The 18,504-nt window shown below is 42.8% G+C and overlaps 1 protein-coding gene across 6 annotated transcripts in view; it reads left to right on the plus strand.

Moving 5' to 3' along the window:
* The window catches only part of ACTN1 (actinin alpha 1), an 80,548-nt gene extending 66,859 nt beyond the window's left edge, over nucleotides 1–13,689 (plus strand). For 2 of the 6 annotated variants that reach the window (XM_031593669.2, XM_090141152.1), the window contains exons 13-22: nucleotides 821–929; nucleotides 1,400–1,540; nucleotides 3,332–3,514; nucleotides 4,433–4,567; nucleotides 5,408–5,587; nucleotides 6,511–6,657; nucleotides 8,601–8,681; nucleotides 9,223–9,288; nucleotides 10,767–10,925; nucleotides 12,802–13,689. In XM_031593669.2, coding sequence (XP_031449529.1) covers nucleotides 821–929; nucleotides 1,400–1,540; nucleotides 3,332–3,514; nucleotides 4,433–4,567; nucleotides 5,408–5,587; nucleotides 6,511–6,657; nucleotides 8,601–8,681; nucleotides 9,223–9,288; nucleotides 10,767–10,925; nucleotides 12,802–12,960 — 1,360 coding nt within the window. In that variant the 3' untranslated portion in view covers nucleotides 12,961–13,689. The remainder of the gene's footprint in view (nucleotides 1–820; nucleotides 930–1,399; nucleotides 1,541–3,331; nucleotides 3,515–4,432; nucleotides 4,568–5,407; nucleotides 5,588–6,510; nucleotides 6,658–8,600; nucleotides 8,682–9,222; nucleotides 9,289–10,766; nucleotides 10,926–12,801) is intronic. The other 4 variants (XM_031593668.2, XM_031593670.2, XM_090141151.1 and 1 more) reach the window with 2 other exon arrangements.
* The last annotated feature ends 4,815 nt before the right edge of the window (nucleotides 13,690–18,504 follow it).

Consider the following 18,504-nt stretch of genomic DNA (forward strand, 5'->3'; position numbering starts at 1 on the left):
AGAAATGAAGTAGGAGGAAACTGCTGAAACCTGTATTACTGCTTAAGAGAAATGATCATCATATTGTCCAGGGTCATTTAGTAGCTCAGCAAGTTATTCCAGCTTCTCTTTCATGGGTGACACTTCACAGTTTTCTTGTCTCCCTCTGCCTACAAGCTTCTCCCTCTTTGATCATGTGCAGAACCAAGAGCAAAATGCAGTGCGAAACTACAAGCTTTGGCCTACCCCTACCCCCCATTTTCTAGCCATGCTCTTAACAGCCCTTCTTCCAGGAATGCCAGGCTACAGACACTGCAGCCAAGTACCATCTGTCTGACATATTGGAGAGAAACTTGCACTGTAATTCAGGAATTGTCCTAAATAAACAAATTGTTGCTGAAGATTGCCACCTCTCTTAAAATAATCTGAAGTGGCTTCTTTGCATTTGTAATGAAATCATTGTTGCCCTTTCTCCTGATGTATGTACATGCAGGTAGCTAGCCTATGTGATGTTCTTAAGCAGAATACAGGAGCATACTACTGCTTTTAATCTGCTTATTCCCAGCCCAAGTAAAGACTCCCTTCCCCCAGTGCCAACTAGTTCCCATCAGGTAGCCAAGAGCAGCCTTGAGTGTGGTTATTTTTCTTGTTCTGTGTTGTTTGATGTGCCAGTGTCTCCAAAGATAGATACTACTGTATTTTTGGCATACTTCATTTGCAGAGACCACAAACCTTCAGTTTGCATCTATTCTTAAAACTGATAAAGACTTCTAATGTATTTATCATTCTTCTCCAAAAGGCCTTTATTTGGTATTTTGTTCTTTTTCTCCACCCCTCATAGTGAGCTGGACTATTATGACTCTCCGAGTGTCAATGCCAGGTGCCAGAAGATCTGTGATCAGTGGGATAATCTGGGTGCCCTAACCCAGAAACGTAGAGAAGCTTTAGAGGTGAGTCATATCTCCAAAACGACCTTTGGGATTACAGGAGTAGGTCATTTGTGGGAAACAAGCTACAGTGGGCATGAATGTCCTATTTCAGCACTTTTGTCCACTTCTAGAAATCCCAGACTGTAACCCAGAGCTACGTCTCAGTATATTTAACCTGTTTCCAGCCCAGCTACAGTACCAGTCATTTGCTCAGGCTATTGATTTGTTTCTAGTCTTCTGTGTTTGTAATTTTATTCTGCTTGAAAAGACTCATTTTGTTTTGTTTCAAAGGACCTCATACTTCTTCCTCAGAGTGAGGAAAAAATCCATCCTGTGTGTAATGTCTCAACAGAAACTTTTGCTGTAGTGCCCACTGGAGAGTACCAAGGAGGTCTGAAAGGAAGGAGCAACTCAAAGAACCCACATATCTGTGTGATTTTTATTCTCTAACCATCTTCCCTGATTTTCTTTTTCTTTTTGTGCATGCTTAGAGGACAGAGAAGCTACTGGAAACAATTGACCAGTTGTACCTGGAATATGCCAAACGAGCTGCCCCCTTCAATAACTGGATGGAAGGGGCCATGGAGGACCTGCAGGACACGTTCATTGTTCACACCATTGAGGAGATCCAGGTACAGAGCAGTCATTTGCACCAGCTGTGCTGGGATAGAGGGAAGGCAGAGGATTTTTCGTGGTGACTCCAGTTTTATAAATGAGAGCTGGAAAGCTGAGAGAATTTTTTAGTATCTTGCATTTCTTAGGTTTTTTGGGAGTTTTTTTGAGTTTTTTTGTGTTTTTGTTTAATCAAAATGAACAAAACTTAGTTCTACTGTCAGGTTCTGCGGCTCAGTTGTCCATGTAATATTATATTCAGGTCATTTGGTCCTATGTGATGTGTCACGAGGGTGACTGTTGAGCTGGGTTTCAGTGCTGAGCAGAGGAAACATCAGGATTCTGCACTTTGTTGGCAGATTGCCATTTGAAGCCAAAGATTTCTTGCTTCTTGCAAGACAACAGGGACTTCCTCTTCTGAGAGAGTGTCATGAAAGGAGTTTGAAGTATCTATAGGTAATTTTCTGACCTTCAAGAGCAGGAATTATCCTTCTCTGGGTTCTAGAGGGGAGTCTGTTTCTTCCGCTTGATGGGCTTCTGAAAAGAATCCAGGTATTCATTTGGACTTAGCTGGTTGTCATGAACAGCCAGGATATTCTGCCATAATTTCCTCCTGACATTGTGCTTTCTCAGGACCTGGTCAGTTTGTCAAAACCTGATGAGTGTTTTGTAGGAATGGTTGACAGCAATATGGCTATCAGTGAAGCAGTTAGTGGGAAACCAGCAGGAGGTTCACTAAGTCTTTCATAATGCAAAACAAATCTGAAGAGCATTTAAACATTTCTATCATCTCTTTGTGACTGCAGAATATTCCCCAGGTCTCCCAGACTTTCATTACATTTCTACAGGCACTGCAGCAGCTGCAAAATAATGAGTCACCATGTAAGGAAGCAATTTTACAAAAGTAGTTACAATGTATGTGCTGTAAGAAAGTGGTCAGTTATGAGGTTTACTTTCATTCCCTCTTCTGTCCACACTGTTCCTTCCATTATCCCTGCATGCGTTTCTCTGTCTCACATCTGTTTTGCTGCCTTTTCCCCTGTGTTTGCTTCCCTACTCTTGATCTTCTAGACTTCTGGGATGAAACATCTTAAAGGCCTAGAGAAGCAGTGGGAAGTGAGCCAGGACCAACCGGCTTGTCAGCTGTCCACAAGCTGCCAACAAGCATGCCTTCACCTTCAGTCTTTGGATCACAGTCACTGGGCACCACAGCCAGATGGGGAACAGAAAGAGCCTGTTGTGTACAGGGAGAGGGAGCAGATTTCAGCAACAGGAGCTTATGTTGCCTGTGCAGGTTTGCTGCGGTCTGAAAGACCTTCATCTAGTTCTAACTCACCCTGATCAGACTGGATCTGACTTTGTTATTCATCTGGAGTCATCTTTGTTATAGACCTAGTACATATCTAGTGGGAGAAGAACTGTATGGTGCATTTAGGCTCATGAGATATGGCCACTTTAGAGTAATGCTAGCAGTTCAGTCTTCCCTAAGGGGACTAACAGCCCGTCACACAGCAGTGTTGGAGAAACAGTTTCCCTTAAACTGTGAGCCAGAATTATTCCATCATGTTTTGGGATGTGATCTCTCTTTCTGGTGAAAACAGAACAGAAACAAATAGAGAGAAAAGGAGACTTCATTTAACTACTTAAAGCAACCTTTTGAGTGATGCTGAGAGATACTGGAAGTCTGTTGGAGCTGCCTGTTTTGTATCCTGGAAATGTGTAAGCTTTTGCAGTTACTTCAACAGAGATGTATTTGGTCAAGGAGCTATTCAGTGACTAATGCTCTTTTTGCTGCTGTCTTCCTTCCACAGGGATTGACCACAGCCCACGAACAGTTCAAAGCCACTTTGCCAGATGCCGACAAGGAGCGACAGGCCATCCTGGGAATCCACAATGAAGTCTCAAAGATTGTCCAGACGTACCACGTCAACATGGCAGGAACGAATCCTTACACTACAATCACCCCACAGGAGATCAATGGCAAATGGGAACATGTGAGTTCTTTACAGCGTTGCAGTTAGTGTGGGGAAGGCTGCTGCTCAGTCAGTAGGGCGCTAGGAAGGGAATTACTTTTTCTGTTATTCTCACACTTACTGCTGAGCTTTTGCACATTTGCCATATGTTTTTGGCTCAAAAGTGGAAGTGGAAAGTGGAAGAGACCTTTAAAATAAATACCTAAGGGTGTCAGATCTCTTTTTTGTTCTTATTTTTTTAGGGAAAGATGAAATTAGAACTTTGAGATTTTAAGTTCTCAGTTGAAAAGCAAGTACAGCATGGGAGTCAGTGTCCTTCTCTACCATTCAACCCTTCAGATATTCAGCCCCAAAAGACAAGGAGCTTTCTAATGCTATAGTACTAACAGAGCAGTTACGCTCAATACCAGCCTGTGCTGATGGTCCTTACCACAAAATCAGTGGCAGACTACAACTACTTTGCATTTAAGCAAATATCAGGCACCAAAACCCCAGATGAATGGATGAAAGCTGCTTTTCATGGCATGAGATGAATTTGCAGAATTCATCCTGCACTGAAGAGGATTCACATTCTATGAGCATCCCTGCAAGTCCTAAAGCTTATGACTGCCTTTTTTCAGAACAAGCACTCCTCTCCCTATTCTTACAGGCCTGTTTGCAACCGCACTGACAGAGAAGCACTGTGCTTTCTCCAAAACCTAACCCTAGCCATAGAGAGTGCCCAGGCCCAACAGCCACTCCACCTGGGGCTCCCCCAAAAAGCAGCCACGATTAAGTGCTTCTGGCAGCCCTGAGTCTTTTTTAGCAGCCCCTTCACAAACCCACTCACACTGGGACTCTGCGCTTTCTCTGTTTCCCTTTCCTTGCATCAGTTTCTAGAGTTATTATTCATTTGGTTTCATATATATGAAATGCACACTTTGTTACTCTTTGCTCTAGGTGCGGCAGCTGGTTCCTAGAAGGGATCAAGCCCTAATGGAAGAACATGCTCGCCAGCAGCAAAATGAGCGACTTCGTAAGCAGTTTGGTGCACAAGCCAATGTCATTGGTCCCTGGATTCAGACCAAGATGGAGGTACAGCTTTTCTCATTTTCTTTTTCATTTCTGTGATTTTTCATTGGTCCTTTTATTCTGATTCTCCTTTTACTACTGATGTGGTCATTATTCCTTGAGATTACAAGGGAAACTTTTATAGAAAATACAGAGAATCCAAAGATTGGTACCAGTTACCGAAGTGCTTTTCTTCCCCTAACTCTTTAGTAAAGAGATAAAAAATGCTACCCAGAATGGGGAACACTGATATGCTAATAGAGTTGAATTTATATGCAGCATGGGAAAAAGACCCTGCATCAAAAGCATATTTTTATGGAACTGCTTTCATAGCAGTTGCACATGGCTCTTGTTACATATGAGAAAATAAATACATCTAGTGTGCTGAAAATCAGCAGAAGAGAAACATTTTTAATGGAGATCTTCTCTCTTTAGGTAAAGTATGAATTAAAGTAATTGGAGTTGGTAAGATGAAAATTATGAAGCTGTTAATGAGGATAGGAGATAAAAAGAAGAGAGCAATTACAGAACTATTACTCTGTAGAAGTATTAACACAGTGGCAGAGAATGCATCAGGAAAAGTTCTGGCTTGCTACAGTACTAGTTTAAGAACTACAGTTTCCTTCTTTTGCATCCTTACATTAGGTGCATTTTATACGATGCGCTCCACTTGGAAAATGTTCAAGGCTCTGCAGAAATTTTTGCTGATGCTGTCTGCTCATCTCGAGTAACTTCTCTCTGAGATGTATTTTTGTTTTGATTCATCATCCTGTGTAAGCATGAAATAGCTGCATTAATAAATATCAGCCACGCGAAGGCTCTTCCTTCTAACAGGGTCTAATACCTTTGGCTTTGCTAATGCAGGAGATTGGCCGCATTTCAATAGAGATGCATGGGACTCTGGAGGACCAGCTCAACCACTTGCGGCAATATGAGAAAAGCATTGTGAATTACAAACCAAAGATCGACCAGTTGGAAGGAGACCACCAACAGATCCAGGAGGCGCTTATTTTTGACAACAAGCACACCAACTACACCATGGAGGTAAATGTTTCGCAGTGCCTTTTCCCTGCTGAAATGTAGTGCCAGCAGATCAGACAGCTCGATCTGTTGTTGCACCAGCTGCATCCAGATCAGGCAATATGTTGTGGTTCTTAGGAAAGCGGAGAGCTTGACAGAACGGCCAAGCATGCAACATCATGTCACTGAAATTCTTTTCAGCCTTACTGTACTTTATGCCGTCCCAATCCATTGTACTTCCACACATAGAGACAATAGAAATAACCTAAATCAGATCAATGGTATTGCTTGAAAAAGTGGCTGGTCTTGTATCCTGGCTGTGTTAGCCCACTAACTGGAATTAGAAAGCTCAGACAAGTGTTGGTGATTTTGAGCTGCTATAGCGTGGAAGAAGAAAAAAGTCCAACAGAACCTTTTCAAGATAAGAGTCTGGCTTTCTGTTGACAACATGAGGTTTTGTGGAAACAATCTGAATTCAACATGAATCCATCAAAACACAGACAGGCTTTGAAACTTGCTTTTTTATTTCTGGCCAGATCTGGCCACAGATGTAGTGGAGCACCAGTATATTCCAAGGATTGTGGTTAATTTATTTTCTTGGTTCATGTAAAGAGAGTTTTCTGTCCAAATAAGTCCTATAAGCATCATCTTTTGTGTTAAAGGCCCCCAGGGTAGCTAAGCTACAAGGGAAAAGATCTTTGCAATAGGACCAGAACTTTATTATGAGCAGAAAGTGGCCTCTTCAATACTTTCTCCTGTCAAAATTCATATTTTAAACATCCAGTTGGCTTACATGGCAGATGAAAAGGAAGCTCTTCTGAGCAAATAGACTGCCTTGGCCATCAGGATCACTTAATTTGCCACAAGTTGCATGTTTGATCTAGTAGCCTTAGAGGCAGAAGAGCTACTTTTTAATTTTAAAATTGTCTTATTCTCTTTTTTTCCAGCATATTCGAGTGGGCTGGGAGCAGCTATTAACAACAATTGCTAGAACCATTAATGAAGTGGAAAACCAGATTCTGACCCGTGATGCCAAAGGAATAAGCCAGGAACAGATGAATGAGTTCCGAGCCTCTTTCAATCATTTTGACAGGGTAAGTCAGTGTTGACTGCAGCTTGGTAAGCTGCAAGCTTCCATTTAGACTGCACAGTGCAATAAGAAACAGTCACCATGATAAAACTAGATCAATGGAATATGTTTGATTCTTAAAAATGCCACTCCTGTGGAGCACGGAGACTGAGAAGTGATCATTAGGCTGGAAGGTATCTGAAATTCAGAGATCCCTGGTAAAGACAAAGTTTGAAAATGTTTGAAGGCTTATTTAGGAAATTTGTTTTTTAGCTCAGCTTCACTATCTTGATTTATAGAATCCTTTGGAGCAGCCATCCTCCACTCCAATAGACTATCACATAAACTGATACTGAAAAAAAACAGCATTACTCTTGTATGGAGCAAACAGGATGATCTGTGCACAGCATGACACTGCAAAACGTAAACCCTGATGTAAAGCCTGCCTTGCCCTACTGTGGAAATACATGTCAAGGCACTAACAGATACAAAAAGAAACGATTTCCTCAAAGAAAATCCTCCCCTTGGTTATCCACCCTCCCTGCAGCTCTTCCTTCTATGGTGAGAAGCCATCAGCTAGCATCCTTCTATCAACCAAATCAGAAAGTTTTCACACATGGAGGCAGAGAGAGCAGTCCAAACCTGACACCATCTCACGACTGGCTGTAGGTTCAGTTGTTAACCCTCTCAATGTTTGGAAATCCATGATCAGCCTGCAGGTACTAAATCAGTGATGAAAATGTAGGTGCCTTCCACCATTTGCTGCACGAGCCAGACTGTTTGAAGGATTTCCTGAGAGCAGGGCTGCAGCTTCCCCTCTCAGAGGCTGACAACACTTTCAGACTGCTGAGCACATTCGAGCCCCTCTCTAGCTTTTCAAAGGAAAACCAAAACCATGTCTTCCCTCCTTAGCAGACTCCAGCCCTGTAAATTTACCATTTTTACCTGTATGTCATTTGCCCTTTCCTCCACAACAGTCTGAATGATAATGCGAAAAGATTGTGTCTTTCCCAATCTTCAGCTATGTATTTGAGTTATGAGGGCTTAAAAAAACTGACTGTTTGAGAAAAGTCACAGGAATTGGCCCCACAACGATGTTTGTAGCTTTCTTTCTATGGCCAGAGATGGTGGCTGCTGGTGGGGGCTCTTCAATACCTGGGGCTATCCTGAGCTAAAATTCTGTGGGGCAAATGGGGATTCTCAGTTCATGTGGTAGTTTGTGATCATGGATACATCTGAACACTGGGAGAGAGGGAATAAGCAAGGGAAAGAGCAGCTGCCAAGCCTCATTGTGCCATGCTGTACAGTTGTGCTGTTTTCAGAGCTGAACACTTCAAACAGCTTGCCAGTCAAAGTTCCACCTTACGTGCAGGTCTCATGAGTACAGCAGTAACACTGCTCCCTTGAGCTTCAGCTGTTTTTCTTTGTCTGTTCCTGGGATGCCCTGACAGCTCAGCTTCCTTGGTGTGTTGGCAAACATACCTGCCCTCACCTACTCCTTTGGTGGGACTTTTGACTAAAAGAATAAGGCAATGCTACCCACTGCCTCTTCCTGCTTACCTGCACACCAGGTTACTAGCGAAACACAGGGCTTCTGGCACTATGGATAACAAGCTGTGATGCAAGTAATTCACTTGGGAGATGGAGGTCTTGAGGCTTCTGAGCAATGACTGTTTTTATCAAACACTCTCAAGATGTGATCAGCTTTCTCAGAAGGAACTGTTCCAAGAGCATTTTTAGCACATCCTGAAATGTCATTGTGATATCTAATATGCACTTTTTATTTTTCTTTCCTGTGTTTCTATCTGCATGTCATTCTTCCACTCTGTCCTCTCACCCACTGCATGGTGCACCTGTTTTTTGTCTTTCCACCTCCCTTTGATTTCCACTGTGTCTCCCTTCCTTCTGCCCCACACCATCACCCCACTGGCACTGCATGTCCTGCTGCCTGGCACACCGCATAACCAGGACCACTCCGGCACACTTGGCCCTGAGGAATTCAAAGCCTGTCTCATCAGCTTGGGTTACGATATTGGAAACGATGCACAGGTACTGAATGCTAGTGGTGAACACAGACAGATATTAAGCTATGAAAAAATAACTTTTTTTTTCCCTTTCTTTTCTTGTTTGTCTTAATCTATTTGTCATTGCTGTTCTTGTGTTTGACTACATATGCATCACTTTTCCATTCTATGTTATTTCTAAATGTACCTTGGTATCTGTTCCTTCTTAATTCTGTAATGGTTTGTCTTGTGGGAACTCCTTTTATGTCTTTAAACTATTCCGTTTACTTCTGTGTCACTTAACACTCCTTCTCTTGTTCATCTCTCAATTCGTCTTGCTTAATATCTTCCGCTTTTTCGTCATTGTTATCCATGTGTGCTAACTATTCTGTGTCCAAAACAACTTTTACATCATGGTTTCACAAACTACCTTTGCTACATTGTTTTTCATTGTCCTGTAAATACTTTTTTCCATCTCCTCCTCCCTAAAACTCATTCTCTGTGATGTCTCATGTGGGTTCATTTCTCTCTGGACTGGTCTTCCTTTTCTCTCTTGGCTTTTCCCATCTTTGCATCACTCTCTGTAGAAGAAGACTGGTATGATGGATTGTGAAGATTTCCGAGCCTGCCTTATCTCCATGGGTTACAATATGGTAATGTAGAGCCCTCTATCACTTCTGTTCAAAGTGGTTCTTTTAGCCACCTTCAAAAAGAAAGGGAGAATGTGTAGTGAGTGAATCAAGGTAAATATGAGCTTATTTTCCAGCAACTGATGTTCAATCCAGTACATGTAAAATTGTCTTGCAGCAGTAGCTGAAGATTAAAAAAAAATTATATCATTATCTTAATTCTTTGTATTTCAAATGAGAATTATATTTATCAAACTGTGTGGCTACAAGTGGAAGAAACAATACTTTCTTATATTGGTACATATGCTCTACATAGTGGCACATAAGTTCCCCAGACCTAAGCATCAACTGAACTCTTTTGGAAGCCTGATTTCTGAATACATTCAAAGTTGCTCCTCTCATTCCTGCCATTTATTTCACATGTCTTTGTTCATGTAAGTAGGTTCAAGTCCCAGTCATCCTCCCTGTAGCTTTTTCCTCACCAAAGCACTTCCACATTCATGTGGCACCTTGAGAAGCATGGTAACTAATGCAGAGTTTCACCAAAGACTGATATTCATCAAAGGGCAGAAGACCAGGGTGCAAAAATGTTGAGCTCTACTCTCAGTATCTTTGACCTGATGTCAGGCAAAGCAGTATTTATTTGTCTTCCTTATCAACCCAGTGTAAACATAAACACTTTTTGATGCAGTGTGCCAATCTGCAGTAACATTTGATGAGATACTTCAATTAATCTGGAGGATATACTGATCTAGAGGTGTTAAAAGAGTATGTACCCAAGAGAATACTCAGCTCTGCTTTCCTCTTCTCCTTACCTGGGGAGAAAGGAATCCCCACAGATGAGAATAGATAATATTTTGTTTACATAAAAAGACAAAAAACAAACAAACAAACAAACAAACTTACAGAAAACCAGAAAACTCACAACACAGTTTTTCCTTCTGTAGTGAACTTATCTGTAGAACCATTCCTGTAAAAGCTACTTTCCTGAGCCTTTCTAGATATAGAAGTCCTTTTCTCCAAAGCCTGTCTAGTTACAATAACCAGAAAACATTCAAAGCCCCAGAGATGTTTCTGCTGGTGGATTCTGTTCTAGTAGCAGAAGAGAACCATGAAAGTTTAGGAAATAAAAGGATGTAATGAATCTTCCAATATTGCTACAGACATCTAGCACAGCATCTACTACAGAGAAAGCTGCATCTTCCCCGCAAGTCTATATGACATTGTTCCTAGTAGAAGCATTGTCCTAGAGCTAGTTGGAGTTAGACGCTATCTTAGGGCACAGCTGAGAATATTTTATTCCAAAGGACAAATGAGTGGGAGTTGTGTGGGGGGCACACAACAGCCAGATTAAAAAAAAAAAGTATTTTAATGAAAGGCTGAAGTTTTTTCTGTTTGACTTTGCTTTCCCAGCTGTGAGATGTGCTACTGAACAGTTTCTCCTCACTTTCATGGCACTGCTGCCCAGGTGTCCAGGCTTACATGGCTCTCTTGTTCTCCAGGGAGAGGCAGAGTTTGCCCGCATCATGAGCATCGTCGACCCTAATCGCATGGGTGTAGTGACGTTCCAGGCCTTCATTGACTTCATGTCCCGGGAAACAGCAGATACAGATACTGCTGACCAGGTTATGGCTTCTTTCAAGATCCTGGCTGGAGATAAGGTGAGGCTCTATGTTCTTCCTTCCAATCTGTATTGTTCCTGCCTTCCTTTTTCCCTTCTGTCTGCAAGAGGAAGTGTCGAGGGAAGCACTTTCTAGCAAGGAGGGCATTTTCACAGGAACACTGCATTGCTGGAGGAGTGTGAGGCTAAAGTGTGGGTTAATGAGCAGCCTGCCAAGGCACTTGAAAGTCCTGTTCAGCTGTCAGCAGATCAGCAGAACTATGCTGCCCACTCTTGCATTAAAAAATTGATTAAGAGCTTAGTTTCAATTTGTTACTTTAAAATGTATGAATAAACAGATGGTTCTTGATTAATCTTCTTGAAAAACTGTTAATTACTGACAGCTATAAACTTGAGACAATCTTTGTAGATATATCTGTGGCACTACAGTCATGATACAGTCAATCACAGAATACTACACATGATCTTAGCCAGAAGGTCGAGAGGCGAGACTAGACTGTCATTAAAGATATGCTGTATCTGCAAGCTATACAATTTTAGAAGGACATGTTGTAATAAGTTGGTTGAAAATAAGGAAAATCACAGGATGATGGTGAAGTATTACTCTTCTAAATTTGAAACATCAGTGGAACCAGATGATATAAAAAATTATATATTCTTAATTTTCTTACATAAAAATTCCCACTAGTCTTCAATATAATTGAAAGAATAAGTGGTATCTCTAATACTAGTGATTCTCTGTGTTTTCTAATGATTTTATTCATCTCATGTGAAACATGGGGTTCTATTTCTCAGGCTACAATGAGTTACTCCTTCATCCAGCATTGGTCTCTTGCTTCCCTAGTCATCTTTTCATAACCTGTAACATAGAAACCCATAGTGTCCATCTTTCTCTCAGGCACAGTACCTGACTAAAGCCAGTTCTATTGTCTTTCAAGGCCTGAAAATTCCAGCTTATTGTGATGGACTAAACACTGAGAAAGGACGCTTTTGGGGATATAGTGTTATTTACTAACTCATTTATTCCTTATAGTACATTAAATATAATTTTCAGTGTTTAATATGCTGTAGTGACTATAACATGAATCAGACAGTATTTCATAATGAAGAAAAATCTACTCATTCCAGTCACAAAATTGAAGGCATGATAAAAGGAATAGAAACGAAAAGGAGAGAGAGGGATACTCTGAAACCTGAGCTGTTATTCAGAAAACTGCGAGCAAGTCAGCTAAACACAACCTACTGGTTAGCAAACAGGCAGTTACTGTTACTAGCTGCATGAAAAGAATCCAAGCTAGCCTCACCTCAGCCGAATGAATCTCCAGAAGCCAAATTTATCTAAGACATTTTGCCTGCTTATTAAAAATGTCTGCCATTAAAGGCAAGAATTATTAGCAGAGCTGTGAAAGCTTCCAGAAGCGTTCAAATTGTCTGCTGCCTGCAGTGGTGCCACCAGCCAGTGCTAGTGGGGCTGGCTCCTTTCCACACTCTGCAGAGAGGGAATGGCAGCTCCCAAGCAGCACAAACTGCTGCCAGCCAGGGGCAGGATCCAAATGAAATTTCTGCGTCTTCCTGTTTGCCTTAAGCTGGACCTCCACTTTCAGTGAGAAAGTACAAACTTAGCTGAACTCCCACCAGGCCTTTTCTTTAGGTATGCCGGCATGTCTCCTGCAAAAACAATTCTCCCCCTCCTCTGTAAAAACATTTTCTTGGCCAAACAGTAAGAAGAGCAACTACATTTCCCTGAGAGGTGCATGCCCAGAGAGCTCTGTGTATGGGCACACAGCACAAGTCTCGTTATTGTGGTCAGCCCCTGACTGCTGTCTGCTGCCCTGTGGGTGCAGGCAGTGGGGTCCCTCTGATGGCTGTTGGCGTTTTGAAGATAACGTTTGCCTTATCCTGTGTCTTCACTGCAGAACTACATCACCGTGGATGAGTTACGACGGGAACTGCCTCCTGATCAGGCTGAGTACTGCATTGCTAGAATGGCACCCTACAATGGCCGTGATGCTGTACCCGGTGCCCTGGACTACATGTCTTTCTCCACGGCGCTCTATGGCGAAAGTGACCTTTAACTTTTTTCTGTCCCACCACACAACCCTCCCCTCTCCCCGTCCAACACACCCTTCTTTCTCTTTGCAAAGCAGCCTCTGCTCCGCTCTTTTTTGTGTTTCCCTGTTTTGCTTCAGATAACAGATCACGTTTTTAAATGGGGGGGAGGACATTGACATGAGACCGCCTACCTTGCCCTTGAAATGACAGTTTACAAAATTATTTTGTGCAAAAAAGTTACGTTTTAAAAAGAACAGACATATTTTATTATAGAAAAGGGTATTTTTCTCCACCAGATTGAAACTTAAAAAGAAAATGTTCAAATATTGCACCAAATATTTTTTGTTGTGACATAGAAAGTCGAGCACAATGTTACATTCCATCCTTTCCAAAAAGAACCAACCAACAACAAAACACCACTTGTTCTGTTAACTTCTACATTTGCGTATGTCTCTTTATCACGTTTATCTTTGGAGGGGGGAAGGCACACAAGTGCATGTGTTTGCTGGTTCACTCATTTCATGAAAATATTTTATGATAAACTTTTGAAATTGCTGTGTTTTCTAGGGAATAAATAATGTACACAGCTCATGTTTTCATATTTAATTAAAAAATACAATATGCCTCCTATGTTTATCAGTGCACAACATTTTTTGTTGCTGAGAGTTGTCTGGTTTCAGATGAAGCTTGAGAGTTGATAACTTTGATATTGCTTGTCACAAACCATATTAAAAATTTCTTGTGATAACAAATCTAGACTTTATTCATTTGTATAGTGAATGTTTAGTTCTCTTTAGTTGAAACCAGATACATGAAGAGAATCAGAAATGCTTTTTAGTTGAAATTACAGTCCTTTAAATGTCTGCTTCCCACCTCCTTAACCTTTTCATTTCTGCTGAATTAAATTGGACATTACACAGCTTTCTGGCCACTTTAAATTAGACATATTGTTTTTTAATCATCCCTGACACTCACATATCTCCAGGACAAAATCCTTGTTATTCCTTTAAAAACAGCACAGAATTAATTATAGAGGTATGCAAACAGTCACCACATTTTGAACCATCTAATGAAGGATTCCTCCACTATTCCATGCTCAGCATTGGATAGCTCACTGCTTTTGATATTATATCTTCTGACATCATAAATTCCTCCAGTACTCATGAACACCTTTGTAGTAGACATTCAAAAGAAACCAGCCTTCAGAACAACTCTTTTGGGACCTTTCATGAATCAAAGTATATGCAAACGCCTGGAAATTAGCAAAGGGAAGAGGCTAATCCCTGTTGTCTCAGATTACAAATGCATTTCTTGCCCTCCCACAACTTTTTTACGAGTCGTGGATTTTAAGGATAAAAATCTTCATGATGTGTTTCAAGTAAACTTTTTAGGTATAACCTAAATATATATAACCTAACATACTATAAAAATAAAAAAAAATTAAAAATTAAAAAAAAAAGTAATACCAAGAAGTGAGGCAAATAACCACTGGAGTATTGAATGGTCACTATATAGAGAAAAGACCCGTGTTATCTTGAAACAGAGTGTGCTGTGGGTTGTCCAGCTCCCCTGGTGTGCTAGCAATGTGAGTAGAGCCAGGTGTGTCCTGAGCAATCCAAGTGACAGCGTTCTGCCAGTCTGTACTTAGAGATCTCTAAAGTCTTAACAAAAAGCAAAATGAGCTGTGTTTGTGTTTTTACTCTTAAACAGGATTCACACAAAACCCCAACTGGGCATAAGCATTTCTGGTTTTTTGAGACCAAAAGCAAACAGGTGGCTCTGCCCTGCTCACAGCACAAATTGTGGCAGCATGTGGCCTATGGCAGTGCTGGCTTTGCTGTGCTAGTACCACAGAACTGCATCCTTGGCTGAAGCTATGGTGTTAAGAGCATCAGAAAGGGCTCACCTGTGTTTCCGAGAATCTGAATACAGCTCAAAATATTGGCAAGAGGTGTACTGACAATTCTAGGCACGTGGACTGGTATTCCTTCTGCACAGCCTCTGACAAACTGGCTAGAGCTGATGTTACCCAGTCTTTGACACCTAGGTGGCAGATAAAACCCCCCCATCCCCACAACACCTGCAGAGGAGCTCTGTGACGCTGCAGCACATTGGCCTTCTTCACATGTGGCACAAAATGCATCTTGCACTCATGTGGCCTAACAGTCTCTGGCAGTTACTATGCTGAAGCTTCTTGTGTTAGGATCATGGTTTTGAAGCTAATGTGCCACTCTTCAGCCAAATCCTGACATCAGCCTCCATTAAATTCCTCTCTGGAAGCAGCTGTCAGCAGCTCAGTGACTGCCCCCACCCCTGCCAAGAACAGAAGCAACACAGAGCGTGTCACAAGTTCACATCTCCCATTCAGAGAACAACTGATTGTTTTCATCAGTCTGTCAGATTCCCCATGTTCAGGCATGGCCTTGGAATAATGTTTTTTTCCCAGAAATTAACCATTGTCATTTCATGGCTGTTGACATCTTCAGCTCTGGAGATCTCGGTACCTGCCCCTACATGTGACTGCATGATGGCCCAGGGACAAAAACACATCAGTACTCAGAAAACAAGGAGTTGTCCTGCTTGCCAGAATGTCAGCCACATTTCTAAAAGCCACTCAAAAGTGTATTGTGACTGCTGCTTGTCTTCAGTGCTGCCAGCATCTGGTTTTGGAACAGAAGAGCAGAGCCAAGAGCTCAGAAGACAATGAAAGGAAACTGGTCTGCAACCTTGAATGAACTTAGTTTCAAAGAAGCATTCATATATCCACAGAGGATTGATCCAGATGAATCAGATTGGCTGGTTTTATCAGTGAACTAACAGGGAGAGCAAGGAGTAATAAGAAGAAGGCTGATAATGGCTGAGAAAAGGAACAGCGTGAATTAAAATGACTTTCTTCAGAAATCAGAATGCAGGTATGATTTTCAGACCATAACAAGAACACTATTTGTACTAAAGTATTTACATAACAGATGCTGGGTAGAACAGCTATTAAGAGAGCTTCATCCCAATGAATTAATCAAATTGCCTGGTTAACTCTGACTACCAAAAGAGTCACTACCACATAAGACCTTAAAATCCTTAAAGGCCATAAGCTTCTGGGAGTCTTAGCATAATAAACCTGGATTAGCAAAGGATAGGGCATACCCTAAGACAAACAGGTAACCAGAGCATTCCCCAGCATGCACTGAGGAAATGTGTTCAATGTGCAGTCAGTAGAGAAGACAGACCCTGCAAGGAGCAGAGCTGGCCGGCAGGCTCTGTTCCAGGAATGACGTCCGTGAGGCTATTTTAGGTGGACAAATCTATCAGCTTAAGTCTACTGAAAGGGAAGGAATAAAATTAATCTTTTCTACATTCTGTGGACTTAGAGACAATATAGACCTACGCACCTCACCAACAACATATTTGATTCCTCTCTTTTATCTGGACACCATACAACAGTCAGGAAGTAGTTCCTTGGTTTTGTGCTTTGACTTATGCTTTGATTACGGGGATATACATGCATGAAAATATCTTGGTAGAAAATGCAATTGTGTCTTATCTCTTCTTAGCAAATTCGTTCACACCTTGCTACTTATTCACAGCCTAGCAACCATCATGCTAGGTGTCACTTGAGCAAAACAGCCAGAATGTTCACTAGCCATAGCAAAACCTCTTGACAGAAACAGATAACAGTATGTTTCTCTCAGACAGCCCCAAGCTGTAGATCCCAAAGAAACAAGGCTCTGGTTTCACAGCTGCAGGTGGGTGTCGCCGTGCTACAACAGAGTCCTACATCTCTCACTACTGCTTCCCAGCAGCTCAGCATGTGGCTATTTTTGGTCACTAAGTGACCCACACCTGCCCCTATGTCCTGTGCAGGGACCTGACTCCAGGTCTTGGGTTCCATCTTGGACTCTGGGCTGCTGCACCTCTGAGGTGGGTGCTGTGGTGAGTACAGCTCAGTTGTTAAGTGTCTCCAGCCAGAAGCCATTTGCCTGTGGTCCTCAGGGAAGTCCAGGAAGAATTGAAGCCAGCTCTGTCACATTCCAGTCAAAGTGCCACAGGCATCCCTGAGGGATCCCACGCCTTTTCCCAGACCATTCCCCCTAGTTCCCCAATTGCTGTTGCTACTTTCTGTGTGGACCCTGTGGCTTTGGTTGTACATGTTTGCCTAAAACTAGGAACAACTTCTAAACTGCAGGGTTAAGAACGCATTTTATGCCTTCTTTATTATTAGGCACACTCAACACTGCCACCATCACTTTAATGAAGAATTCCTCTCCTACTGCTTCTGAGTTGAATACGACATAGTCTTTCATCGGTGGCACCAAACCACAATATCCTGCTTTCTGCCACAAATAAAATATCTTCTTCAGGAAAAAAGAAAGCAATGCACGAACCCTCATAATGAGCAGATTATGTTTTTTAAGCATGCCAAATCCAGCTGAGTGTTTGCATTTGTAGGCGCACAGTCAGGATGCTATTAGTTCCCAGTGGGCTTTCCTATGAGCTTCTCAAAATAACTAGGGAACTAAGATGCAGCTCTACCGTGAGAGTTGATTTTGCCCACGATAACATCCAGAAACACTACCCACTTGCTAGAGGCAACGCTGCAGGTCCTTCAAATGCTGTACGTCGTGCCTTTTGCTGCCGTGCAGCGTCCGCATCCAAGAAAGGGAAAGCAGGACTGCAGCCTGGCCCAGGCACTGCTTGTGCACTCAGAGCTCCGTTCCAGACACACCGCCGCATTCTTCCCCACTGACATGATCCGGAGTGCAGAGATGATTTGCAGGATTAGACCAAAATGCTTTAATTGGGCTTCCGGCATGACTTATCTTCATTATTGCCAGTAACTCCAATCCTCATTGCTCTCATACCATTCCAAGACTGCCACCTAAGGAGCTTTTTTTCTGCTTCTTAACTCCTTACCCAGCAATTCAAGCACGTAGGCACACCGAGACTGGTGGTACTCCTGCAATACTCCAGCTCTGCTATCTGCATAGAATATCTGCACAGAGAGCGCCACGCAGCTGTGCCATTTTGGGGCACACGTTAAGAAACAAATTAGACAGCCTTACAACCGAATGGTGTGTTCTGAGTCGTAAGACTTATTTCCTCGGCTACAACCGCCTACTTTTTTAACCGCAGACAGCTTTGCTGAACGGCTAGATCACACCTTTTTCTTACCAAAGGTGCTCACCTTGCAGCAAAGGCCAGCAGCACGCCGGGCAGCGTTACGCACACAACAACACCGCGTTTTTCGTCCTAGGGGCAGGCAAACAGCGGCACGGGCTGCCGCATGCTGCTCTCCTCCCCGGACGTCTCCGGCAGCCGCCGAAGCCGAAGCCCGGGCCTAACGCAATCAAAGGGGCAGACAGACACCGCGCGGCGCCTGCACGGCGAGAATTTAACAAGCTCCGCTGCAACCAAGGACACATCAGCGCTCACGTCGCTCCCCGCACCGCGACTCGTCACGAACCGCCGCCGCCCCACCCCGCGCGCGGCCCCCCCCACCCGGGCCGGCAGCCCGCGGCCCCGGCACGCAGCGCGGCACAGCAGGGGGCCGGGGCGCGGCCCGCCGCGCG

Source organism: Phasianus colchicus, chromosome 5 (assembly GCF_987193195.1).
Source record: "Phasianus colchicus chromosome 5, bPhaCol1.hap1.1, whole genome shotgun sequence".
Classification (NCBI taxonomy): Eukaryota; Metazoa; Chordata; class Aves; order Galliformes; family Phasianidae; genus Phasianus; species Phasianus colchicus.